The sequence below is a fragment of the Sciurus carolinensis genome, chromosome 3, assembly GCF_902686445.1.
Source record: "Sciurus carolinensis chromosome 3, mSciCar1.2, whole genome shotgun sequence".
Lineage (NCBI taxonomy): Eukaryota > Metazoa > Chordata > Mammalia > Rodentia > Sciuridae > Sciurus > Sciurus carolinensis.
The window spans coordinates 17853771-17879834 of NC_062215.1; the positions used below are offsets into that span (position 1 = coordinate 17853771).

Below are 26064 nucleotides of genomic sequence, written 5' to 3' on the forward strand. Positions count from 1 at the left end.
AGGTCTACAGTTTCCTGCCATTAAAGATCCCTCTCAGCCCATCATTGGCACCCTCTGCCCATCCATGAGCCCCATCTTCCCCCAAGGGTCTTCCCTCTTCCAAGGGCAGTAGATGGTAAGCCCAGAGATGCAAAGAGGAGCTGGTGTGAAGGCTGCAGGAGGCAGGCCCAGTGGAGGGCCAAGGACACGTGAGCTTGTGCTCTCCTGCCTTTGGACTCAGCCTGAAGTACCTCTAAGGCCACGTGTTTCCCCTTCCTCCCCTTCTACCTAGGGAATGGGAGGTTTGGAGATTACAACCCAACCCCAAAGAGCCCATCTCAGTAAACGCAGTAATAATAACTAATGAAGTGTGTGTAGTTGCCATTGTTCTTAGTGCATCTCATTTTATTTTCCCAGCAAGTCTATGAATTTGGCATTAACTATCCCCAGTTTATTGGACAGAAAACTGAGATGCACACATAAAGCAATACTCCCAGTGTCTAAAGGTCAACACAGGGCAGAGTTGGGCATCAGCCTACTAGACTCCAAACAAGGAGTACAACCACTACCAGCCACACTGCCTAGCTAGGATAAGTGGGGAGACCTAAGAGGTGGGATGGAGGGAGGGTCCAATCCAGTCACTATTTTCTAAGCATGCAGGGCAGTGCTGAGTTTTGCTATGTGCCTGCCTTGAGGGATCTCAACATGCCTCCAGAACGCAGATGCAGAGATTCTTCATAGCACAAGGAGGACTCACTGGGGGGCAACTCCTAACAGGGTCAAAGATGTGGAGGAAATGGAGTTCAAGAACGAACATGGCCAGATTCAGTTTCCAATCAAACCCTCAACTCACTTACCTGAAGCAGCCAGCTCTCAGCACAAGCACCTAGGGAGATGGCACAACTGTTCCTGCCACCCTGAGAGCTGGGATCCCCTGGGGTCAGCTTGCCCAAGTCGGGAGTGAGTGCGAGGTCAAGACACAGGGGTAAGTTTGCTTTTCCCAGAGGCAGCAGATTCCAAAAGATGAGACCTCCAAGGTGGAGGGCCCTGGAACTGGACTCAAGATCCTGGCCTTCAGAAGGTTGTTCCAAGCTTACCCTGCCGACACATTGGAGGGTGGCCCTACTCCCCTACTAGTTGGAGGAGGGGCGTGAAGGGAGGGAAATCTGGCCAGGAGCATTTGGTGGGAGGCTGCCACCCCACTCATCCCCCGATCCGGCCCGGCTGCCTCCTCCTCTCTGGAGACAGCCAGGTGTGGCCCAGGATTCCAGGAGGTGCACGGGGGAAGGTGTGGCGTCTCTGCTCCTGGGACACTGGCCCGGCCCAGAGGGGACAGGAAGCTAGGACACCGGGGATTGTCTCTTCCAACCGCAGCCCAGCCCCAGCCCGGGAGGAAGTTCTGCCGGGTGCTCTCCGCCGGTACCTCCCTCGTTATATTGTTGAACAGGAAACAGGGCAGCGCGGGAGCCGGGCGGTGGAGGAGGGAGCACCGGACGCCGAAACCTCACGCGTCTGTCGGGGCAAGTGGAAGAGAAGCCAGCGGACGGACGCCCTGAGGTGCCAGGGCCAGCAGGGCTGGGCGGCGTGGGGGGGACTGAGCCGGGGAGGGAGGGAAGGGTGCCCCAGGTGGCCTGTCCTCACTCCAGCGCCCCGCACGGCGCCTCCCCTTCGCACAGCGCTGCGGGCTGGAGCTGAGCGAGCCCAGAGGAGGGTCCTGCCGGCCGGATCCCCTGAAGAGCAGTAGGCGAGGAGCAGCTCTCCGTTCGAGGGTGGGAGACGACCAGACCCAGGCCCCCAGTGCCCACTCAGGCGTTAGCGCTTCTGCGGCTCCTGTCCCCCGGGCAGTACAAGCAGGGCACCTCCTGGCGACCCGTGCATTCTTGCGCTCCGGGGATCTTCCCCGCACTACCATTCCCTCCCTTTCCCCACCCACCAGGATCCGGGAAGGAGCTGAAGCGCAGGTCCCCTTCCCACACAGCCCGAGACACTGCGCTCTGGTGGGCGTCTCTGCCCGTGGGAATCTCCCTCCGAGTTTTTCCAGGCCCGGCTGGGTTGCGGCCAGAAAGGTCCTACGGAGGGCGGAGGGGGGCCCCGGAACGGGTAGTACTGGCAATCCGGTGGAAAGGGCTCGAATCTGGTGATTCAGGGTGCAAATGGCCTCGCTCGGAATGGGAACGCCCGGACGAAACAACCAGCTCCAGGAGGGCATTTCCAGAGCCGCTCACCCGCGGCACTCAGGGGCCCCGGACACCAAATCCCGAGGCTGGTGGAGGAGGGAGGCGGGACAGGGGCAGGTCCTTGGGCTCCCCTCACCACCCCCAGCGCCCCTTCAGACGCAGCCCTCCCGGCTCCGGCACCCCACGCATGCCTTCTCTTGTTCTGCGCCCTGTCCTCAATGCACTCCCAAAGGCCCTGGGACAGGCATTATGGATCCTCCTTGTCCTCGCAGACACAGCTGCATTGGAAATTGGGGACAGCCCTCCTGAGTGTCCCTCTTCTCCTTCCCTCCCCTTGTCAGCTCCTGCTCCGCGCAGTCTCTCCAGCCTTGCCACTGGAAGCCCCGCCCAAGGAGATGACAGTGGCCTAACCTGCAGCCCTTTGCCGGCTCCGCCCATCCAGCCCATGGGCTCCCAGAGGCCCGCCCAGCTAACGTGAGTGCTCAAGTGGGATTCAAGCGAAAGGAACCTGGGGGTGGTGGGGTCCTCCTCCAAGGGATTTGTTGGCTTAGCTCTGAACTGCTCACAGACTGCGCCTCCCCGGTCCAGTGTGCTCAGTGACTCCCTTTACACCCCTTCCCAGTCAAGGAACGTTTAAGTAAAGCAGAGTAGGAGCGCTATGGGACCCCCGTCGGAACTTGTTCCTGGGTTCTTTTGGCCTCAGCAAGAAACCGAACTCGAGGCTGCTGGTCCCGGGACACCTTCGCGGGGCAGACGAAGGTGTGGTCGGTCAATGTAGGAATTTGGAGGGACCAGGCACTTCCGGTTCTTAGCTTTGATGAAGCACACAGGCAGATTTACAGTTCGGCTCTGAACCCTTCCCTGACACACCAGTAGCCAGGCAGCATCCTGGGGACACCCTATGGATAGTCACTGTCACAAAGTGCATTCTTTGGGTGCTAATCGAGGCTCTCCGGGGAGGCTGCCTGGGAGCTGGAGAGCAGGGGGCGGTGTCGGCCGGTCTGGGCGGACCGGTCTCCGGGTTCACGTCTGTGGGGAAGCCACTGGAGAAGGAAAGAGAAACCGAGAAAACCGGTTCTCCAGCCTCGGCAGTCGAAGCCCCTACGTCAAGGTCCTTGGACTAAAAGCAGGAACAACCTTGCCAGGGTAGAATAGCTCAGGGGCCGCCTCAAAACCCGCACTTCAACCCGATTCCGCGGGCTCTGGGTACAGACTCCTGGAGGGAGGGGAAGCCGCGGAGCTTCCCCCGAATTCCCTGTGGGCTGGCGGCCTGAGGACAGGATCGGGCGGGGAGAGACTGGGGGCGGCGGGAAATGGGCCTTTCTTCCCACATAGGTGACAGGAAAATTGAGTCTAAGTCACCTTTTAGGCGGATGTTGACCTTATTGCAGGCAATCACCCCGTGGGAGCCAAGGCTGCCCGGCAGCAAAGCTGGACCGGTATTACCCCCAGTTTCCTCAACGTGGTACCGAAGCGAGGCTCAGATTTTATAATCAACCCCACGGATAGACAGGGGTTGTCGTAATTCCATCACGGACTGTAAGAAGGGGAGCCTCGGAGATTTTTTTAATGCAAGTCCCTTTTAGAGATGGGAAAACTGAAGCCCGAACGCACAGGGCGAGTGCAGGATCCAGGCCCAGGTCTTTGCCGCCTAGTGCGGTGACTTCAGTGGCCCCTCTCCTGATTGCCCATAGGAAAACGCGGTGGCCGCGATGGCGGCGGACGTCGAGGGGGACGTGTACGTGCTGGTGGAGCACCCCTTCGAGTACACCGGCAAGGACGGGCGCCTCGTAGCCATACAGCCCAACGAGCGCTACAGGCTGCTGCGCCGCAGCACGGAACACTGGTGGCACGTGCGGCGCGAGCCCGGTGGCCGACCCTTTTACCTGCCCGCGCAGTATGTGCGCGAGCTGCCCGCGCTCGGCGACCCTGCTACTGCCCCGCAGACACCCGCGCCCCACACGGGCCCCGCAGTACCCGAACCGCAAACCTACGACTACCGGTTCGTGAGCTTGTCCGCGCCCGCGGGCTCCGACCGCACACCCGGGGAGCCCCGGGGCCGCGCCAGCTCCCTGTGCGGCCCTGCGCGTCGCAGCGGCGCCACTCACCGCAGCAGCCTGGCGCCGGGCCTGCCCACCTGTCTGTATGTGCGACCCTCGGCGCCTGTGCGCCCAGCGCAGTCCCTGGACGACCTGGCGCGCTCCGCAGCGCCCCCTGCCGGCCTCCTCGGAAGCGCAGGCCGCTTCAAGGCCTGCAGCGTGGCGGGATCCTGGGTGAGCCCAAGGCCCCTGGCGCGCAGTGACTCAGAGAACATCTACGAGGCCATCTCGGATGTGCGCGGCCCTCAACGCGAGGAGATCCCAGAGCAGGTAAGGCGCCGCCAGCCGTTTGGCAGGTGCTGGGCCGCGCCCTCGTGATGCTCCCCTCAGTATCCATGGGCTTTGGTCGAGATCTCTCCTTCAGCATGAAACAAGTGGTCAGGCTCAGAACTATCTGCAGTTCCTAAATGACAAAGTTCCTTGGAAGCCCAAATGTTTTCATAATTCAACTGGTGGCAAAATTGGTCTTGGAACTGATCTGGAGTCTTTACTGATTCCACTTACTGTAACTATTCATGTTTTCCTGCAGAAACACAAATGAGATTGATTACAGGGTACTGTCCCAAGCCATGCCAGGAGGTTACAGATCCTACGGCAGATGCATGTCCAGTATTACCATATTAAAATCCCCACATTCTGTATTCCGCAGTGCATCTGCTATGGGTCTGTGGACCTCGGGGGCTCTACCTGCCTCGATTTTCTCCAAGGAGCTTGAGGGGGAGAGAGGTCAGATGAGCTGGTGGATATGAAAGTCAGGCACCACTTCCCTTTGGGGCTGCTTCCAACGTTTCAGTTCTTTCTTAAAAACTCTTGATGGGTTTGTTTCAGAGAGAAGTTCAGTTATTGTGAGGGTGTCCGATTGTGTTAATCTGAGAAATCGAAAATACCACCTTTTTTTTTTTATTCCTGGGATTGAACTCAGGGGCACTCGACCACTGAGCCACAATCCCAACCCTATTTTGTATATTATTTAGTTATGGGGTCTCACTGAGTTGCTTAGCGCCTCACTTTTGCTGAGGCTGGCTTTGAGCTCGCAATCCTCCTGCCTCAGCCTCCCAAACTGCTGGGATTACAGGCGTGCGCCACCGCGCCCAGCAGACGCGTTTTAAAACTACTTTTATATCCCCAGACTACTCCGACGGGCCTCACATCTTGAACTTTAGAAACTTTTCAGGGTCGGGGAGCTCCCCAAGGGGGAAAAAGGTGCCCAAACCCGTTCTGACATCTGCCACCAGCTGTGGAGTTATGGGCAACTCACTTCCCCTCTCAGGGTCTCTGTTCGTTAGCCCAAAGACAGGGCGAATGGAGGACCTCTGAGGCCTGGGAGCCTCTGACTTCTTTGTATATGGTTGTAACCTCAATAAACGCCAATGCTTGCACGCGGCAGTACTGAGTTCGGGGTGCCCAGACGTAGGAGGTGGTTCGGATCCACCACCTGCCGGTCAGCCAGCTGCACGGTCAGCCTCCGCCCTGTCTCGTTGCAACGCAGGGTTCAGGTTTTGAAACTACAGAGACTTGAATTTGACTCTGCTAGTCACCCGCCAGTTGCTGACAAGCCACTTAACTCCCTCAGGCTCGGTGTCTTTGTGTGTAAACACATTAGGTTGTCGTGAGCCTTAAATGATGTGAGGTGTGGAAGGACTTGGCATGTAGCAGCAAACGGTCCACCAAGACCGGCCGGGAGCCCCTCTGGGCATTCTTACCCCGGAATCTGCGTGGCATTGCTCAGGGCTCTCCGGGACATCCCGCCCCCTTGTGGCCAGAGCAGGCAACAGCACCTGGCTGGCGCGGAGCGGGACTGCCCCGGTGCGGTGCTCTTTGCCAGCAGGCCAGGCGGCCTCTCTAGGACAAATGACTGGATGCCAGCTCTCTGTCCCCTGGGTCCCCTCCGTTCCAGGGCAGGCTGTGGTTGGCGGCATACTTTCGAGACTCTCTACATTCTCTGTCCTAGCGACGGAGGGAGTGTGCCCGCCCTGAGAGGTTCCCGACTGGGGGCGGGGGAAGGTCTTGCTCCCTGAACCCCCTCCTGTGACCTAGAGATTGTGCACTGAGTGTGTTGAGGAGCGCCGGAATGACAGACCCCTTATCCACCAGCCAGGACTCTGCGGATCTGCCCAAGGGCCATTAACCCAGAACTTGGGATCAAAGGAGGGTCCCCCCGGTCTCAGCATTTGCTGAGAAATCACCCTAACACCAGAGTCACTGCCCAGTTGTACCTTTGTCCTCCTTTCTTCAGCTCCCAGCAAGTTCCCAGGTGCAGTGATTTGGGGGCCCAGCTGATGGTGTTGGGGGGTACTTACACAGAGAGAAACTGGGACAGCTGTCAGAGACTTCCGTTTGGGGTGGAGAGCTGCACCTGGCTCCTAATTCACTGTGTGGCCTCAAAAAGTTGCTCACCATCTCTGGTCTCACTGACTCCTCTGTGGGATGCATCTAACAATACTACATTCCCTATGACTGTGCTTTACACAAGGTCAGCTGTGCCTCTCCCTGACACCTTGTCCCCGACAAACTCTGGGGGTTGGGAGTTAGTTCTCCCCTGGGAAGGAAACCCCACCCCAGTCCTTCCTTGTTCCAGGCAGCATTTCAGGAAGGAATTTCCTGAAAGGTGAGCCTGCCTGTTTCTCCCTCAAAGAATGCAGTAGGAGGGGTCCCCCCACCCAAGTCCAACTGCTCCTTCATTAAGCATGAATTGATTAAATGCTTGCCGACCTAGGTGGGCCTAGGGATCTAGGCACAGCAGCAGGGATCTAGGTACTGGGGCAGTCCTGGGGAACTCATTCTCTGGGACAGGAAACTGGTGGAAGAGGACAGAAGCTGTTTTAGTCAGCTTTTTCCGCCACTATGACAGAAAGACCTGACAAGAACAATTTTAGAAAACAAAAACTTTATTTGGTGCCCCCAGTTTCAGGGGTCTCAGTCCAAAGACACAGCTCCACTGATCTGGGGCCCAAGATGAGGCAGAACACCATGAGGGAAGAGTGTGGAGGAGGAAGGCAGCTCAGGACACAGCCACCAGGAAGCAGAGCGAGCTCCTGATCACCAGGGACAAATATAAGCCCCAAAGGCATATCCCCAGTGACCCACCTCCTCCAGCCACACCCTACCTGCCTACCGTAACCACCCAGTTAATCCATTCAAGTGGATTAACACACTGATTGGGTGAAGGCTCGTGTAACACAATGTTTCACCTCCAAACTTTCTTGCATTGTCTGTCAGCTGAGCTTTCGAGGGACACCTCTTATCTAAATCATAACAGACGCCTCCGTCCGGTGCAGCCCCGGCTATCTGTGATGGGCTGCACTGAGGGTACAGTGGAGCATGGGCAGAAGAGGTGTGGACTGACCCCACATTTGGTATCTTACAGCCCCACCCACCCTGAGTGTTGGGTGCTGGGGGCCCAGACAGTGGGCAGGGGTGGGTGGTGCCTGCTGAGCAGGGTCTCAGGAGATTTTGCCAGGAATGTGGACTTCTCCTGCAGCTGTTGAAAGGCTCTTAGCAGAGGAGGGAGTGGGATGGAGAAAAGACCTCTGTATCCACAGCTGCAAGAGTGGCCGGGGTCCTTGGAATGACCTAGGCACAAGGTGGTGATGGGAAGATATGGCAGCAATGGGCTGGGGCAGCGGGAGGGCAGTCAGGCCGAGTCCTAGCGTCCCGGCTCAGACCTGGAGGCTGACTGAGAAGGAGAGGGGTGGAGGGAAGATGGGGCCCACCTTAATTTAGTTGGCAAAGAAGAGCAGAGAGAATTCGAGCGAATTACATGTCATGCTTTTATAATTATGTCAAGATAAATCCTAATGTTACGTATTACTAAAAAGAACCAATAAAAAATAAAGAGGAGCAAAGAGGAAATAGAGCCAGGGACAAGAAGGAAAAGTAGGAGAGTGCTGACCCAGAAGCTGAGGAAGAGTCTAGAAGAAAGGGGGTGATGGGGAGGTCAAGTTAGATAAAGGACACAGGGTATTTATCTAAAGTGGTCACCTGAAGGCCAGATGGTCAAAGGATGGATGAAGGGAGAGGATCGTGGGTGGGAGTCAAGGTGAGGACGTGGGTCGAGAGTGTTGACCACTGGGGACGGGGGAGACTGCGTGGACAGAGGGTGCAGGGTGGAGGATGGAGACTTCCCTGGCTTAAGTGGATGGACAGGAGCTGGGAGACCCAGAGGCTGCAGATGGGGAGGAGGTAGAGATGGAGATGGGATTCTTGGGAGAAAGGAGTGATCCAGAACAGAGGGCAAGGATGTGCAGGTGGAGGTGACAGAGTCACCGGGGAGTGTGAAGGGACGTCCATCTGTCAAGCTTAGTCCATCAACTCAAAGCTGTCACTTGGCAGGGCCAGGGACCCCACAGAAGAGAAGAGCCACTCCCACGGATGGCATTTTCTAGGCTTGTCAATTGCCACTTCCTCGAGCAGCACAGATGAGCACCTGGTGTGGGCTGGTTGCCAGGCTGGACATGGGGAACACAGAGTGCCTAAGACAGGACTGCCAGCCCTGTGGACTCAGAGGCCAGGACACAGGACAAATTCCTAGCAGCTGGGAAGGCAGTGCAGGTGCACCCGTTTGCCCAGAGAAGAAAGAGGTTCAGAGAGATTGAGTGACTGGCCAAAGGTCCCGCAGCCAGCAGCTGGCTGTGCTCACGTCAGCTCCAGGCTCCTGACCCCAGCCTCCTCACTCCCCCAGCGCCCCCATTTGACTCAGTCTCAGCCAGGTGGCCTTCAGGGTTGCCCATCCTGTTTCCCTCAGCAAGAACAGTTCAAGCCGAAGACAAGCAAATGTACACTTTTCTGAGCAGCCTGTCTGCAGGCCCTGTGGAGGGAGGGCAGGGGCAGCAGAAGGAGGACTTCGCAGCCTCCTCCCTGCTGTCTGCAGCTGGGGAAGGAGCAAGGGAATTAAGACTCCCCAGGAGAGGGCAGAAGCCAGGCTGCTGATGGGGAGAGGGAGAGGGGCGAGGGATGCTGGGAGGACTCCCCTCAGGCACCCTAGGAGGCCTCTCAGGGAGCCAGGCAAGGGCCAGCGTGACCAGGAACCGAGGAGGCCCCTCCCCCACAGCTACAGACCTGATTGGGGACTTCAAGGCGTGGTCACCATCCCCGCCCCAGGCCTGGGAGGTGGGAAGGCTCAGGGCTGCAGATCTGGACGGGAGCCCGTGCCTGCTGGCAGGGCAGAGTTACAGCCCTACAACTTCTTATGCAAGCAGCCTGGAGGCGCCGCACCTGAGCTGGCAGCCGGGACTAGAAGGAGCCCCAGGGCCTCGTTCCTCTCTCCTCCAACTCCAGGAACTGTGAGTGACCTCCACCGGCAGCTAGGGGTTCTGGGGAAGAAGGGGACCAGCACTGCAATTTCCTCGTTCGCTTCCCTCCTTCCCCGACTCCCCCTTTTCTCTGCACAATCTCCAGGGACGAACTCCAAGGGTGACCCAAGGTGGCCGTGATTGAGATAAAGGCACTGGCCTCAAGACAGACCCACCTCTCCCACTTCCAGGCCAGCTGGGGAGGCCCTGGAAAGTGGGTGGGAAGAGCAAGGAGAGGAGGTCAAGTTGAGGGGACCCAGTGACAAACCCCAACCTCCAGCTAGGGCAGGGCCCTGCAGTGACTCAGCCAGTTCCCTCACATGTGGCCTGAACTCTCCCACCCCACCCATGCCTCACCTGCAGCCCCAGGCAGACCCAGAATCCCCAACCCTGCTGCCCCACCTGTGACCTGGCTTGTGAGAGAGCAGGTTCTCAGGGGCTCCCTCCCACCTCACCCCACATTCTTGGCCACTAAGAACTCCCTTCCTGCAGGCCCAAGGGGGCTGGGCTCATTATTCACCCTTAGTCTTTGAGCCTCCTCACCCCCAGGCTCTGAGAGGGCCCGGGACCACCCACTCACCTGCCCTTCCTCCTGAGTAGCCTGAGCCTCACTCTGGGCCCATTTTCTCTGCTGTTCCTCCAACTCTGTTCAGTAGAGGGAGGAGAGGGGCCCTGGTGCTGAAGGCCGGCCCCATGGGTGGTCAGTGCCAGGCCTTGGGGCCCAGTAAGGCCCAGGATCATGACTAGGGGTAGAAAGGGATCAGGAATGCGGTCAGGGCTCCTTGCCAGGGTGTTGGGGAGCTTTGGAGCCTGGTCTGGGCTGAAGGGAACAGTGGCTATTGGTTGGTGTCAGGGGGAAATGGGGCTGCTAGGCCCTGGGGCCCCGGGCCATAAGAGAACTTGGTTCAGTTTGGGAAGCCATGTGTCCGAATTGAGGAAGGATTCTGGTGGTAAGGGAATTTCCAGAGCTGTGGCCTAGGCAAGGGGAGGCCCCTGCCAGCCTGTGGGCTCTTTGGCTACAGACGCTGCACGGATGAATGGATCAAATCAGGAGGGGTCCTCCTGGCCAGAGGTCCCCTGGCAGTCATGCAGGAGAATGGGGCAGGGGTCCCTGTGCAGTCCTGGGACGCAGAGAGACCCGCAGAGGCTGCCTGCAGATCCCCCAGCCTTCTTCCTTCCTTATTATGATGAGGAAGCACTCCTGGCCAGGCTGGGCCTGTCTGATGTGTAAATAACTATATTCCCCCTATAAAATGCTTGAGCCTCGTTATCAATATTTAGATAACAGAGAAATTTCTATCTATTTCCTGAGAGCGTTTGGGTTTCTTTCCCTTACTGGCTGTCCCAGGTTCCCATGTGGGGCATGGCCGGGTGCTGACATGGGTGCTTCCTGCTGTTTCACCCCCACGTACAGGAAGCGAGTAACCAGCAGGTGCTGTACTGGGCCCTGGGAAGACAATGAAAAGTAAGGCCCTGCCCTCAGGTAGCTTGCTGTCCAGTGGGAGAGCCTGACCATCAAGTCTAGGGTTACGATAGGATGTGGCAGATGCCTCTGCAAGGAGCTGTGAGCGGGGCCATCGGAGGAGGACCCCTCCCAGGGTCTCATTGCAGGAAAAATCTAGGAACGCTTCCTGGAGGAGGAAGGTGACATTCAGAGGTGAATCCTAAAGGCTTCTGTAATTCTCTCGCGCGAAATCCTCTGGATCTGTGAATTTTTCTGTGACAGACTTTTCTCTCTCTCATCAGTGATGATTAATCTATTCAAGTTTTCTACTAATTCTGTAGTTAATTTGGGTCTTTTTTTTTCTTCTTCTTCTATTTTTTTTTTTTTTTTTTTTTTTAGGAAAGCATTCCTTTTCTTTAGATTAGTTTTTTTCTTTAAAAAGTTATCATGGGGGGCTGGGGTTGTGGCTCGGTGGTAGAGCACTTGCCTGGCATATGTGAGGCCCTGGGTTCAGTTCTCACATATAAATTAATTAATTAATTAAAATAAAAATAAATAAATATATAAATACATAAAATAAAGGTCCATCGACAACTAAAAAATTTTTTTTTTAAAAAGTTATTATGGACTATTTTTGTGACCAAGTAAATGACTTCTGTTTTTCATAGACATACAGGAAAAGTGTATATTCTCTATTTAAGGGATATAAATATGGTTCCATGTGGATCAGATCAAGTTTGTTGATTGTATTATTCAAACATTTATTACCTTGCCCTTTTTTTTGGGGGGGGAGCTTTGTTTCTTATAGAGATTTGTTAAACTTCCTGCTCAGACTGACTCTATGAAGTTCTTCCTGTGCTTTTAATAGTCTTGCTTTTTATATTTAACTACAATGCTGTTGGGAGCGCAGAGACTTGGACTCTTCTGTAGTCACCCTTGCCTTTCTGCCATCATGCTGTGTCCCTCTTCATCCTGTTTCAGGGCTCACTCGGCCTTGGACTCTACCTTCCCAGTATCAATGTGGCCACCCTTTATCTTATTTGACTATTTTTTTGCACCTGCCTGGTATCTTTTAGTATCCTTTTATTTTCAACCATAATCACATGGTTTTAAGTGCATTTTTTTTTTAAAGCCAGCTGAAGCGGTTCATTCCTAAATGCCAGCTACTTGAGAGGCCGAGGCCAGAGGATCAATCACAAGTTCAAGACCAGCTTTGGCACGTTAATGAGATCTGTCTCAAAATGAAAAAAAGGGTTGGGGGAGTTGGGGAGAGAGCTCAGTCGGTAGAGTGCTTGCCTTGTAAGCACAAGGCCCTAGGTTCGATCCCTAGCACCCAAAAAGAAAGAAGGGCTGGGTATGGACATAGCTCAGTGGTGGAAATCTTGCCTTAGCCTTCAACAGCCTCTGGATTTAATCCCCAGCACCCTGGGGGACAGGGGAGTGTGTTCCTTGTTCATATCACTGTAGCTTTAAACCCAAGCTATTTCTTTTTGGGGGGGGCATGGTACCAGGCATTGAACTCAGGGGCACTCAACTACTGAGCCACATCCCCAGCCCTATTTTGTATTTTATTTAGAGACAGGGTCTCACTGAGTTGCTTAGTGCCTTGCTTTTGCTGAGGCTGGCTTTGAACTCACCGTCTTCCTGCCTCAGCCTCCTGAGCTGCTGGGACTACAGGCTTAACTGTCTTTTAATGGGAGAGATCCATCTCCTCATATTTCATTCAACAACTGATTTCCTGCTCTTGCTTTTTTATTACTTCTGGCTTATTTTGCATCTAACACTTGACCTTGTGGGTTCTTTCCCCTTCAGTCAGATTGCTATTGGTTTCGCTTTTCTTCCTACTATGCTTTCCATTTTATTTATGGCTTCTGCCCCCTTCCGTGGGGTTCCTAATCAAACACACATTTTATAGGATGTGCCAGATGGGATTCTTCTTGGCACTCCCATGTGGAACTCCCAGAACCTGTCAGTCTGTAGACTCAGGTCCAGTTTAGGAAAATCTGTTTGTTGCACAATTACTATTTTTTTCAACTGTACGTGAGTGCTGACGGGGTCCCCCTACTTTCCTCTTTATTTCTAGCTCTATATACCTCTGTTCTGTTTGAGATATTTTTTAAACTTGATTTTCCAGGCCACAAATTTTGAATCTCAAGAGTGAATATCTTAAAAAACAACAACAACAACAACAACAAAGTGAATATCTGCTCCTTTAATGAGTACAATGATATAAGGTCAAAAAAAAAAAAATCCTTTTTAAAACTCGGTGCTTAGCCAGGCACAGTGGTGCACATCTGTAATCCCAGAGACTCCAGAAGCTGAGATGAGGGGATTGCAAGTTCAAAACCAGCCTCAGCAACTTAGCAAGGCCCTGTCTCAAAATTTAAAAAAAAAAAAAAAATTTTTTTTAAAGGACTGGGGATGTGTCTCAGCTCAGTGGTAAAGTGCCCCTGGGTTCAATCTCCAGTACCAAAAACAAAAACAAAAAAAAACCTTTGTACTTGACTTGACTCTCCTCACAAGTTCTTATTTTTTTGTTCCAGTTGTAATTGTATTTTCTAGCCCCTCTACCTGCCAAGAGGCTTGGATAGTTTTAATTGGTAACGTATTTACAGTTGTTTAAAGTTAAAGCCATACTAAGAAGTATAAAGTAAAAACCTCACAGGCACCATTGCTCTCTCCCCATTCTCCATCCGCTCCAAGGTTACTGCTCTAGATCATTCTCTCTCTATTCTTCCAGAGTTTCTTTATACAAACTACTAGGAATAGGTAACCAACGCCTTGGTTTTCTGTGCTCCTCCCCACAGGTAGTGTGGTACACACTTTCCTATACCTCGTTTCCTTTAGCCTTTTTATCACTGTGTACCTTGGAGATTGTACATACGGAGGATTCTTCCTCTTTTTTATAGCTATGGTTCTGCATTGCAGGGATGAATCATAATTCGTTTAACCAATCTCCTATTGATGAACACTTCAGGGTCTACCATTTTTTCCTATTACAAACAAGGCTATAATGAACAATCTTTGGTACATGTGCACATAAATATAGGGAAAATTCCAGAAGGGTTTCTGGGTTAAAGGGTAAATGATAATATTGCCAGATTACCATCCATGAGGCTGGTATGTGGATAGACACAAATGAAAGTGTCTGTCCACAGCCTTAACCAACTGGATGTTGTCAAACTTTTTATTTATTTTCTGCCAATGTGATAGTTAAATATGCAGTATTATCTTAAAGTGGTTTGAATTTCCATTTTTCTTTCCAATTTAAAAAATTTTTTTAGTTGTAGACGGACACAATACCTTTATTTTATTTATTTATTTTATGTGGTGCTGAGGAGGGAACCCAGTGCCTCACATTTGCTAGGTGAGCACTCTATCACTGAGTTCTAACCCCAGCCCTCTTTCCAATTTTTTAAAGTCTGTCGGTTTGTCTTCTTCTGTGAATATTCTACTCATATTTTTTGTCCACTGTCCTATTGGGTTATTGGTCTTTTTCTTACTGGTTTCTAGGAGCTTTTTCTTTTTATTTGGGGGGTGGGGTATTAGGGAATGAACTCAGGGGCATTTGACCACTGAGTCACATCCTCAGCCCTATTTTGTATTTTATTTAGAGACAGGGTCTCCCTGAATTGCTTAGTGCCTTGCTTTTGCTGAGGGTGGCTTTGAACTCACGATCCTCCTGCCTCAGCCTCCTAAACCACTGGGATTATGGGTGTGCTTCCCTAGCTCTGGTAACCACTATTCTATTCTCTGCTTCAAGATCAACTTTTTAGTGCAAGTGGTATTTGTCATTCCATACCTGATTTATTTCATTCACATATGATGGGATTTCATACTTTTTTGGCTCATCAGATTCCATCATATATATATACAACTTCTTTATTCATCAGTGGGTGGACACCTAGGTTATTTCTTGGCTCTTGTAATAAATGTGCAAGCACAGATGGTTTTTTGCCACGTTGATTTCAATTCCTTTGGTTATATACTCAGTAGGGGAACTGTTGGAGCATATGGTAGTTCTATTTCTAGGGGTTTTTTTTGGGGGGGGGGCGGGTACTGGAGATCTAACCCAGGGGTGCTTTACATCCCTAGCCCTTTTTATTTTTTTTTATTTTGAGATAAGGTCTCCCTAAGTTGCTTAAAAGCTTTGCTAAGTTTCTGAGGCTGCCTTGAACTTGCCATCCTACATCAGCCTCCCAAGTCACTGAAATTACACGTGTGTGCCACCACACCCAGCTATTTCTAGGTTTTTGAGGAAACTTCATACTGGTTTGCATAATGGCTGTGCTAGTTCACACATCTGCTGATGATATATGGAAGTTTCTCTTTGTGTCTTTACCAGCAATTGTTGTTGTTGTTTTTCTTATAAATTTTCTTGCTGAGCACCATGGCACAGACCTGTATTTCCAGATCACTTGAGCCCAGGGGTTTGAGACCAGCCTGGGTAACATAGCAAGACTCTAAGAAAAAAGCATTTTCTTAGAATGTATTTACATAATTGAGGGTATCCATCCTTTACTTTATGGCTTTTTAGATTTTGAGTCTTCAAAATAGACTGTTGAATTATTACAGGTCAACTAAGACTTTGTCTCTCTACAAACACACACAGACACACACACAGACACACACACACACACACACACACACGTCACTTAGCATGGCAGCACACTCTGAGGAAGGTGTTCTTCGGTGATCTCATCAAGGGAACACTTCACAAACCTAGATCACCTGATCACTCAAGTGACCTCCTGACGCGGTCAAGAGATGTGACAAAACTAGATGGAGGAGGACACTGCCAGGGCACTATGGGTGCTGTTTCCCAGAAAACTTTTTTTTTTTTTTTTTGGCGGTACTGGGGATCGAACTCAGGGCCTTGTGCTTTCGAGGCAAGCACTCTACCAGCTGAGCTATCTCCCCAGCCCACTTTTTTTTTTAATAAGTAAAAGGTGAACACTCTGAAATAACAATAAAAAGCTTAGGATAGTCAATAGATAAGCAGTAATATAGTCGTTAGTTACTATTATCCAGTATCATGCATTGCACATGGATGTATGTGCTATCATTTTATACAGCTGGCAACACAATAGCTTGTTTACAGCAACTCAGTAGGTCACCATGAACATGGGAGTCAGGCATCACTTATGACTCAGGCATCACTTGTGACTTTACAATGGCTATGATGTCACTAGGCAATAGAAATATTTTATCTCTGGTATAACCTCTGTGTTCTGTCATTGACCAGAATATCTGTGAGTGTATGTGTAAAAATTGTATTTATGTTTTTTTCTTCAATTTTTTTTTTCCTTAGCTGTCAATGGAGCTTTTATTTTATTTATTTCTATGTGGTGCTGAGGATCGGACCCAGGGCCTCGCACCTGCCAAGCAAACGCTCTACCACTGAGCCACATCCTCCAGCCCCATCTTCAAATATTTTTATGGTTTCGTTTTTTGCATTTAAACATTTGATCCCTGAAGGGTTTTCTGGGTAGACGGAGGAAGATGTAGACCCACCTTTGTCTATTTTATGTCTAGATGGCTGTCACTTGTCCCATCACCTTTTACTGACCAGGCCATCTTTCTGCCGTGATTTGTGAGGGCGTCTTGGGCATGGCCAGGTTCCTGGCTGCATGGGGTTGTTTTGTTCTGCCTCTTTGTAGCTGCTGACTGTCACAGGGGAGGAGTTTACATCTTAGGTCACCAGATGTAAACTTGCTGCTGGTGGAGTAGCTGGCTCGGGGGCGTGGCTACAGTGTACAAGAGGGTGGTCTCTACCCAGGGGCCTCTAGGGCTCCTCCTGTGAGGCTGAGCCTGAGGCTCCTGCAGTCTCCAGGCCAGCAGTTCTACCACTCCCAGCCTCAGGGGTAGACAGTACCTGGACCGCCTGTTCAGTTACCCTGGGCTCCTGGGGACAAAGGGTTTGGTACAGGACCACCCCATTTTATCCCTGGGGCTTCATGGCAGGCCCAGCCTGCACCAGGATTCCTGGGTTCCAGCCCCGCCCCTGGGCATAGCCTCTGGCCTGAGCCAGGTCCTGCCCACCCACTGCCCTGCCCTGCCTGACTCATGCAGTAAAAGTTTGCTGCTGGAAGAAGAGGGAGAGCAGGACCCCCGCTGGGGGCTGCATCTTAAGGGAAGGGAAATTACTTTGTGAGAGATTGGGACTGGGGGTGGGTGCTGGAAGGGCAAGTCAACTTCCAGGTAAGAATAGTGAGCAAAGTGTGCCGTGGTAATGTGGAGGATGAGGAACTGTAAAGAAAGTTTAAGGAAAATTTTCTTTTTTACTTTTCATTAGAAAACTCTTTAAATATACAGATAAGGAAAAATAATTTGGGGGGTGGTGCTAGGGATTGAACCTAAGGCCTCTTGCATGCTAAGCATATGCTTTACCACCGAGCTACCCTCAACCCAATAAAAATAATATTTTTAAAAAGCGAATGCTGTTATACATATTACCTAGATTGAGCAACACTGGCCATATTTGTTTGTCTGTTTGTTTTGCTGAGGAATTATAAATGTCCAACATCACCTTGGTTCATGCCTGAAAACTTCAGGATGTGTCTCTGGAAATAAGTGTGCTTCTCCATAACCACCCTACCATTAATATATCTAACAAATTAGCATGAACTCCTTAACATCATGCAAGAGCCATGGTCAGATTTCCCCATTGTCCTAAAACACCAATGCACAGCCGCCGCTGACCCAGCATGCCACCAAAGGCTACACATGACACTTGTCTCTTCAGTCCCTGGGAACAGCCCCAGCCTTTCCTCTGCTGGATGCTGCTCAAGAGACAGGAGCGAGTGTCCTGTGAAAGGTCCATCTGTTTACTTCCTGGGAGTGGTGTCCCCATGGTCTCTAACCCCTGTACTACCTGTGAACTGGCTTAGGCGGGTCAGACCAACAGACTCTACAACAGCTGATAGGAAGGAAGCAGGAACAGGGAGGAGCCCAGGCCTCTGCTTGAGCAAGAGAGGTGGCCCTGGATGGGGTCGGGGGAGAGGGAAGATGGACTTGATGTTGGACATGCAGCTGTCCCAACATATGTACAGAGGACATCCAGGGCAGCTGGATGCAGAAGCTGAGAGATGGATCTGCGTTGTTAACCTACAGCTGGCTGCGTTCTCCCAGAGTGGTAGGACGAGAAGCAAGGTGCCACCAGAAGTCCTGAGGCCAGGGCAGAAGAGGCAGAGCTTGGCTCCAAGTGACTGAGAAGGAGGAGGACAGCGGGGTGGTCTGAAGAAGCCTGGGGAGGAGAGGGTTTTAAAAATGCTTATCAGAGACAGACGAGGCTGCAGGGGACCCACTTGCCGGAGGTCTTCTGAGCATGGCCAGGTGCCTGAGCAAGGAGGCTGAGGAGGAGGCCTGACTGAAGAAGGGGGCCAGGATTAGCATTGAAGGAGATGCAGGGAGGCAGCCAGCAGGGGGTGCTTCTTCTTTTTAAGACGGAGAGACCTTACATTTGTAGAAATGTCAAAGGGATGAAAGCAGGAAAGGGGTTAGTGGTGAGGCCTCTCCCAATCACGTGGGAGGCTAGGGGGCCCAGGTTGGGAAGCTTAGCCTGGAGAAGAGGGCTCTGTCCCCTCTACTGAGGAGAGGCAGAAGAAGTAGTGGGTGTAGGTGCAAATAAGTTTGGGGAGGCAGAAGGTGACGACCCCCGTCACCCCTTCCTGCCTGCTTGGCTCGGCTCAACCACTGGCTGGGAGATTCCTTGGCAGGCCACTTCCCCTCACTGCTGGTGCCACAGGCCCTGCTGGGGCTCTACCTACCTCACTCAGAGCACAGGCGGCGGGAGCCAGTGAGGAGCCACACCCCAGATCCCACGCACCCGGAGGAGCAGGGTTAGCAGGCAGCCCCGTGAGGTCACCCGCTGGCTGGGGCAGAGTCCAGTGCCCAGGGCGCCCCGTCGAAACCTATACTCAGGAAAGCAGAAGTGTCTCATTCTGTCCCGTGGGTGTGGGAACTCAGTGGCCTCTTCTGCCCCTTCCCAGAGGCTAGCCCTGGGTGGGGACAGGGAGGACAGACCCATCCTATAGGCGCAGAAAGTCCAGCGGTTGCTCAGAGGAAAGCCGAGGCAGAGTCCACCCAAGAGTCCACTCTGGATTCCTGCGCCGTTCGGTTTTCCTCGTCAGCCGAAGCTGCAGCCCCAAACCCATTAAGTTCCGAACCTCAGAGCATATCCCTCAGTGAGAGGAGGCGCCACCCTCGGCCGCCTGGCCAAATCGTCCCTGCCCAAACCAGTCCCATTGGAATCTCAGGGGACTGAGGCAGGCATGGGTCCTCCAAGCATTCTGAGGCGTGAGGACCAGGACCTTGTGTTGGGACCCCCTGTCCCCACCCCACCCCCACCCCTGCACATTTCTGGACAGGTAGCTCTGGGCTAGGCCCCTGGTGAATGCAAAGTGAGACCCAGGCCCAGTCCTGGAGAAGGTGTGGCAGGGAGAGGAAGAGAGGGACTCTCTCTGCTCAGCCTGGGTGGCACAGAGGCCCTGTCCCTCACCACTCCCAGAGCCAGTGCCTGGGTGGAACAGCTGGTTTGGGGGTCTTCTGCCTCTTACCCAGAGGACAGGATTTCCCTTTCGCACCTGCTTCTGCCCCAACCCTTCCTGGGAGGGTCTGGGAGAGAAAGGTGAAGGCCAAGGGGGTGCCGGTGGGTGAGGCAGGGCTGGTTGGTTCTGGCGCCTCCTCTCTCCCTCCCCTCCCCTGTGTGTCTCTCAGAGGTGTGAAGATATACTTGAGGGAGGCAGACCCTCTGGGGAGCCTCTGTGGTCATCACCTCCTCTTGCTGGGCCTGAGAGCCAACCTCTATGGCCTACAGCAAACAGAGCTTGTGGGTTTGCTGTGTCCCTGGAGTGTGGGGTCCTGAGCCTGCTGGGAGACTCCCAGGCCTGGGACCGGCCAGTCACTGGGAAAGAGGGGCAGGTGAGTGCTGCCTGACAGCTCCCAGGTCCCCCCTGCCTGCCGCCACACCATCACTCCTGGTCCCGCCACGGAGACGCTGCCCCCATGCTCTGTGCAGGGCAGTGCTGAGAGCCTGGCTTCCCATACCCGTCGTCCCCCCTTGCCCCCATCCAGCTCCTCCCTAGGGACTCAGAGGGGGCACAAGTGTGTATATCTGGTCCTGGTCTCAGGGTGGGAGCAGTGAGATGTACCACATGTGTGGCAAGCACGAAGCCTCCTGCCCTCCACCCTCGCCAGGCTGCCCCGGGAGTCGGCTCCTGGGTGGGGCCCCGGCATGGGCTCAGGAAGACACTGGAGACTTTAAGGGCAGAGGACAGGGGAGGCCCAGCCTTGCTGTGCTCTCACCAAGGACCCCACACTCAGAATCTGAGCCCACAGGGGGTGCAGGGGAGAAAGATCAGGGTGGAGGCAGGAGGACAGCTGAAATGGAAGAATAGGGAGAGGGCAGAGCCTGAGGTGGGAGGGAGCTGGGCAGCCACTGTAGTCAGGACCTGGCCCTTGGGGCTGGGGAAGAAGCAGCTTGGAGAGGAGAGGGGAGCAAGATGGTCCCCAGGGAGCAGCAGCAGAAGCTTCTCAGCCAGGGTGTGCTGTGTCTCCTGCACGTGGCTGGGGTCTGGATCCCACCCGCATGTGGGGTAGTGGGAAGAGAGGGGGGCCTGGGGTTGGTGAGGAGGGGAGCTGGCACCCCCCACGCTTCTCTGGGTCCTTAGAGAGTGGGATTGGGGAAGGCACGGTCTCTCTTGTACTTGATGTGGACACACAGGTGGGGGTGGGTGCATCTTGGTGACCAAATCTGAAGGAGACAGACACAGGCGATCAGGTGACCAGATAGTGGGGTGGTCAGAACCACTCCTGCCCTCTCTGTGGTGTGCAGGGTCCAGGCGCCAGCTCCCTGATACCACATCTGCCTGGGCCCCTTCCTCTTTAGGAACCCTTCCCCTCCGCTGCGGGCTTCCTCTTTCCCTTCACATCCTCCCTGGGCATTGGGGGAGTTGACAGCCACTCATTGTCCCTGTTTCCAGTCCAGGAACTACTACTGTAGGCCATCCCAGGTCAGAGCCCTCAGCCGCCCCTTCTGCTGGTCCCCTCTGTGCAGCATCCCCCCACCCTACCTGTGACTCAGCTGTGACTGGCTCTGTGCTGTGTGGGCCTGGGATTCAGATCTCCTCCTGGACTCAGAGCTCAGAGTGGCAGCCAGGGCATAAAAAATACCCACAACCTGCAGGCCCCCACCCCTGCCTCAGGCAGCCTGTCTCAGGCAGCACTTCCGCAACCCTGACAGGAAATGGGCTGCACTCTCAGCCTACCGCCATCTCAAGGCAACTTCTTGTTTCCCTGTTGCCCTGTGCCAGCCCTGGGGTTGTGTCCCTTGGCTCCACCCCTAAAGTTTTCCCAGGGCTCTGTCCCAGCAGCTCAGAGGGGACAGGATGGTGGACATGATTGCCAAACTGACCAGGAGGCAGAGCCGGGCCCTGCGGGCACAGGTAGGGATGGTGGCCCTGGGGACAATCTCAGCCTCTACAGGAGCAGTGGGCCTTCTGGGGTTAGGGGCTATCTGTGAGCCTTCATTACTCAGGACTGTTATGAGCTGGGTGAGGTGGGACTCAGGGCAGGGAGTCTCAGGACGTCAGGAACTTTTCGTTTCTTGCCTCCTTGCTTTTCCTGAGCTCTGCCTGTGAGAGATACTGAGGTCCTCAGCCTGGGGCAAGAGAGCCAGTACTGCTACCTGTTTGTGGCCATGGGGAGAGAACTGGAGACCAGGGGAGAACCGCCGTAAGGAAGTGTGGGAGGCTGGCAGCTGACATGGTAACACCAGGGTCCCTCTTGGCTCTGTCCTCTGGGCTGAGGTGGGGAGGTAACTTCCTTTTTCCCACCTGGTGTCTTCTGTATCTCTAGGAGACAATTCTCGAACCCTTGGTGCTATAGTCAGAACCCTGTTGATGGGCTGTGGCTGCGTCTGGGTCTCCAGGAGTGGGGGATCAGGGTGGCAGGCCCTGCTGTAACCCCTTAGAGACCAACTGGAGGGCCTGGCTCCACCTGGCCTCCAGGAACCAGTCAGAACCCAGCCAAGGCCCTGCCAGGAGAGGAAAGCAGCTCCATCTTAGCACTGTGAGGGCTTTTGAAGAGTCTGTAGGGCCTCAAGGTGCTGCAATTCTGCCCCCTCCCAGGGGCTCCAGCATCCTAAAGGGGAGTGGCCCCTGCCTGCTCGTCCCCAGAGAAGGCCCCCACTTCTCCCTAAGGAGCTGTAACCCCGGGGCAGCCATGTCCTCAGAATGCTTCCTTCTAAGTGTTCTACCTCGCTCCCACGGTGTGATTCTGCATCTTCTCTTCTTGGTGACAACTCCATCACACTGGAGACCTAAACTTTCCCCTCTGAAATCTAGTCTGTACCTGCTGAGGTGAGGAAATCCCTGATCTGAAGAGCCCCATGGCTTCTATGCCCCACTCCATGGGTCCTCCCTACCAACCCCTCTCCAGAGATAGGCAAGGCCACTGCCCCTGTGGCTCCAGGTGGGCTGGGCAGGAGGTGCCTTTCGTTCACTCACCTTCCTCTCCTGTGGCCTCCATCCTGTCCTCCTTCTGGGTTCTATGGCTCAAACCCTCATTCTCAGGAAGCTGTTGCTCCAAGTTGTCTCCTATTGTGGTGTGTGTGTATGTGTGTGTGTGTTGATGTTTGGCATAGGATTGACTCGTGTATTCAAGCAGTTTTTGGCAGATCCGCTGTGTCCTTGGGGGCATTGGCTCACCTGATAGGGGCAAATGGAATGCATGGCATTATTCTGCATCTTGCTCTCAAGAAACTCTTGCCTTGAGTGGGGGGTGGGGGGCGCCAACCAGTTGGCAGCTGATTGACCCCCAACACGAAATGCCAATGGGCAGGTTAGACCTCTCCAGAGTTTTGTGAACTGAGGTCAGAGAGGGGTGCCCAGGGAGTGAGGGAAGAGAGTCCAGGCTGAGAGAACAGCTGGAGCAAAGCCACAGAGGAAGGTGCCTTTTGTGTTGGAGGTGGGCAAGGGCCTGGTGTGGTTGGAATATGGGGTGCCACATGAGGCCTGTGGAGAGGGAGAAGGAAAGAGAAGTGGGGCGGAGGGTCCCATCTCAGCAACAGAGGAACCTGGAGGGGTGAAGGCGAGGAGTGAGGAACTAATGGACTGGTGTCCCAGCTCTCCCTAGCCCGTGTGCCTGGGGACCGACCGCCCTGTCTAAAACAGCAATGCCCCCTTCTCCAACAGTGTCCTGCTCTCTAGCTTAGCAGGGATCATCATTGACATGCTGTACATTTCACTGGTCACCCCCGACACACGACCATTTACGTTTGAGTGCCAGGCCTGCCAAGATGGGTGTTTTGTGGTCATTTCTTCACCGCTGCATTCCTGGTACTTAGAACAGCACCAGGCATAGAACACAGCAGGCAAATCTCTGTTGAACAAATGAATGTTCTTAAGGTACCTGTCTATGGCCCAGAGAGAGCCCATCTTGAGCAGGTCATGCTTGCCCTCTCAGAGATGTCACAGTCAACAGACACTTTTCTGATTTTAAAGAAGTTTTATGGTACAAAATCTGAGGCTATAAAATATTTAAAGAAAAGCAGGAAAAAAAAAAAAAAAGAAAGAAAATTGGAGATGTGGCTCAGGGAAAACACTTACCTGGCATGCAAGAGGCCCTGAGTTCAATCCGCAGCATCACTGAAAAAACAAAACAAAATGAAATATAACCCCTATAATCACAGCTAGGACCACTGTTAGCATTTTGAATGTTTTCCAGATATAAAATTGGAATCAAAATAGGTCTACTGTTTTCCACTGGTGCATCATGTGTCGTTAGAAAATATTAATCCCCACATGCTTTTTTGCTGGTTGGGGTTTGATGATATTGTTGTATATCCTTTAAGGGGGTGCTGAGGGTGCTGGCTGGGTGCAGTGGGCACACTGGAGGAATCCCAGGATAGATCTTGGACCTGGCACCTAAGCTGAGTCCTGAGGAAGGAGGAGCGTCAGCTAGGTGAGAAGGGGCAGAGATGGGGCTGGCTGTGAATGAGCCACTGTCAGCAGGAGACACAGCAAGAGGGTGGGGACTGGAGGGTGCTACTAGAGCTCAAAGTTCAAGACCAGGGGCAAGGAGTGGCAGGAAATAAGGCGTAAGCACAGGCCAGGATAGGCAGCCTCTGGTGCCTGCTCAAGGGCTTTGACTTCGACCTGCAGCCAGCAGGGAGCAAGGAGGTGTGAATCAGGTAAGCTTCTGTTCCTTAGGGTACCCAGACATGGCCAGGCTTGTATTCCAGGTGACAGACCCCACCTGCCCCCTCTTCCTTTAAAGGGAGATGAGTATTCAACCTTGTTTGCCCCCTTTCTAGCCCATCTGACTATCCTCTTTCTCTGACACCCATAAACTCCGCCTTAGAAAGTTCCAGTCCTAAATCAGGATGTCGGGCAGCAGGCAATCCCAGCTCTTTCTGGTCTGGAGGGAGAGGGGTGGGAGCGCTCATTGGGGGCTATGGAATGCAACAAGTACAAGAAAGGAAACCACCGAAGGGACAGGTCCTGGGTCATTTCTCTCAACTTCTCACTTGCCTCTGGGAGTACACAGTTGTGCCAACTGGGTATCAGTGTTTCATTATTAATTTAAAAATTGATGTAACTGCCCCACCTATCTGCTGCACTAACTACTTCACAAAGTACTTTCAGGAACATTTCCTTATTCTCTCTCTTCGTTGCAACTTCTGGACTGGGCAGAGCAGACATTTGACACCCAGGAGAACTTAAGCAGAGAGAGAATGGAACTTGCTGAAGGTCGCCCTGGTGGCAAGTGGCCAAGTGAGCACTATGTGATCCTGGAGCTTCCCTGAAAGACACCTGTCCTCCCTCTTCACACAGGTGGACGAACCCCCGGAGCCGGTGTACGCGAACATTGAGCGGCAACCTCGGGCCACCTCGCCACGCGCTGTCGCGGCCCCGCTCCCCAGCCCGGTGTGGGAAACGCACACGGACGCGGGCACCGGACGTCCCTACTACTATAACCCCGACACCGGCGTGACCACCTGGGAGTCGCCTTTCGAGCCTGCGGAGGGCACCTCCAGCCCGGCCACCTCCCCGGCCTCGGTGGGCAGCCCCGAGAGCCTCGAGGCCGAGTGGGGCCAGTACTGGGATGAGGAGAGCCGCAGGGTGTTCTTCTACAACGCGCTGACGGGCGAGACCGCCTGGGAGGACGAGCCCGAGGACGAACCCGAGGACCAGCTGGAGATGCAGCCAGGCCTGAGCCCCGGCCTGAGCCCCGGCAGCCCAATGGACCAAAGAGTGAGGGGCGGGGCCTGGTGGGTGGGACCGCCTCCCAGCTCCTCTGACTCCGCCTCCTGATGGGGCAGGTCTGCTACAGGGGGTGGGGGAGACTGGCACTGAGACCTCTGATGCATCTTCTGCTCCCGCAGCCCCCCACCCCTGAGACGGACTACCCCGAGTTGCTGACCAGTTACCCCGAAGAGGACTATTCCCCAGTGGGTTCCTTCAGTGAGCCTGGCCCCACCTCTCCTTTGGCCGCACCCCCAGGCTGGTCCTGTCACATCAGCCCAGACAAGCAGATGCTCTACACCAACCACTTCACCCAAGAGCAGGTAGGGGCTGCAGGTGGATGGACCCAGACAGTCACAGGATCGCTCCCACACAGATCCCAAGCCAACCCCAAACACTGGGTGGCTTGCTCCTGCCCTGAAGCTATCTTGGACTCTGGTTGGAGGGAATTTCTTCCCCCTCTCTCTTGAGCTAGGGCTAGGGCTCTGACCATCCCTGTCCCCACAGTGGGTGAGGCTGGAGGACCAGCAGGGGAAGCCATACTTCTACAACCCGGAGGACTCCTCTGTTCGGTGGGAGCTGCCCCAGGTAACCAACTGGTGAAGGGAGTGCACTGGGGAGAGTGGAGGGAATTATATATGATAGCATCTCTCTCCCCAGGTCCCCGTCCCTGCCCCTCGAAGCATCTGCAAATCCAGCCAAGACAGTGACACCCCAGCCCAGATCAGCCCTCCAGAAGAAAGAGTAAGGGAAGGGACACGTAGGCCCTGGCAGGACCACCACAAAAGAGATGGGGGATGGTTTCTGGAGGTCCTGGGGCCCAGATGG

The 26064-nt window shown here is 53.8% G+C and overlaps 1 protein-coding gene across 6 annotated transcripts in view; it reads left to right on the forward strand.

The window, feature by feature from the left end:
* Window positions 1-1285: 1285 nt before the first annotated feature.
* The window catches only part of Arhgap27 (Rho GTPase activating protein 27), a 32072-nt gene continuing 7293 nt past the window's right edge, over window positions 1286-26064 (forward strand). For 2 of the 6 annotated variants that reach the window (XM_047545718.1, XM_047545717.1), the window contains exons 1-5: window positions 21316-21435; window positions 24826-25245; window positions 25377-25559; window positions 25744-25824; window positions 25897-25980. In XM_047545718.1, coding sequence (XP_047401674.1) covers window positions 21379-21435; window positions 24826-25245; window positions 25377-25559; window positions 25744-25824; window positions 25897-25980 — 825 coding nt within the window. In that variant the 5' untranslated portion in view covers window positions 21316-21378. Of the gene's footprint in view, window positions 1537-1655; window positions 1749-2497; window positions 2631-3850; window positions 4526-9395; window positions 9538-21315; window positions 21436-24825; window positions 25246-25376; window positions 25560-25743; window positions 25825-25896; window positions 25981-26064 lie in introns of those variants that run through there. The other 4 variants (XM_047545715.1, XM_047545716.1, XM_047545714.1 and 1 more) reach the window with 4 other exon arrangements.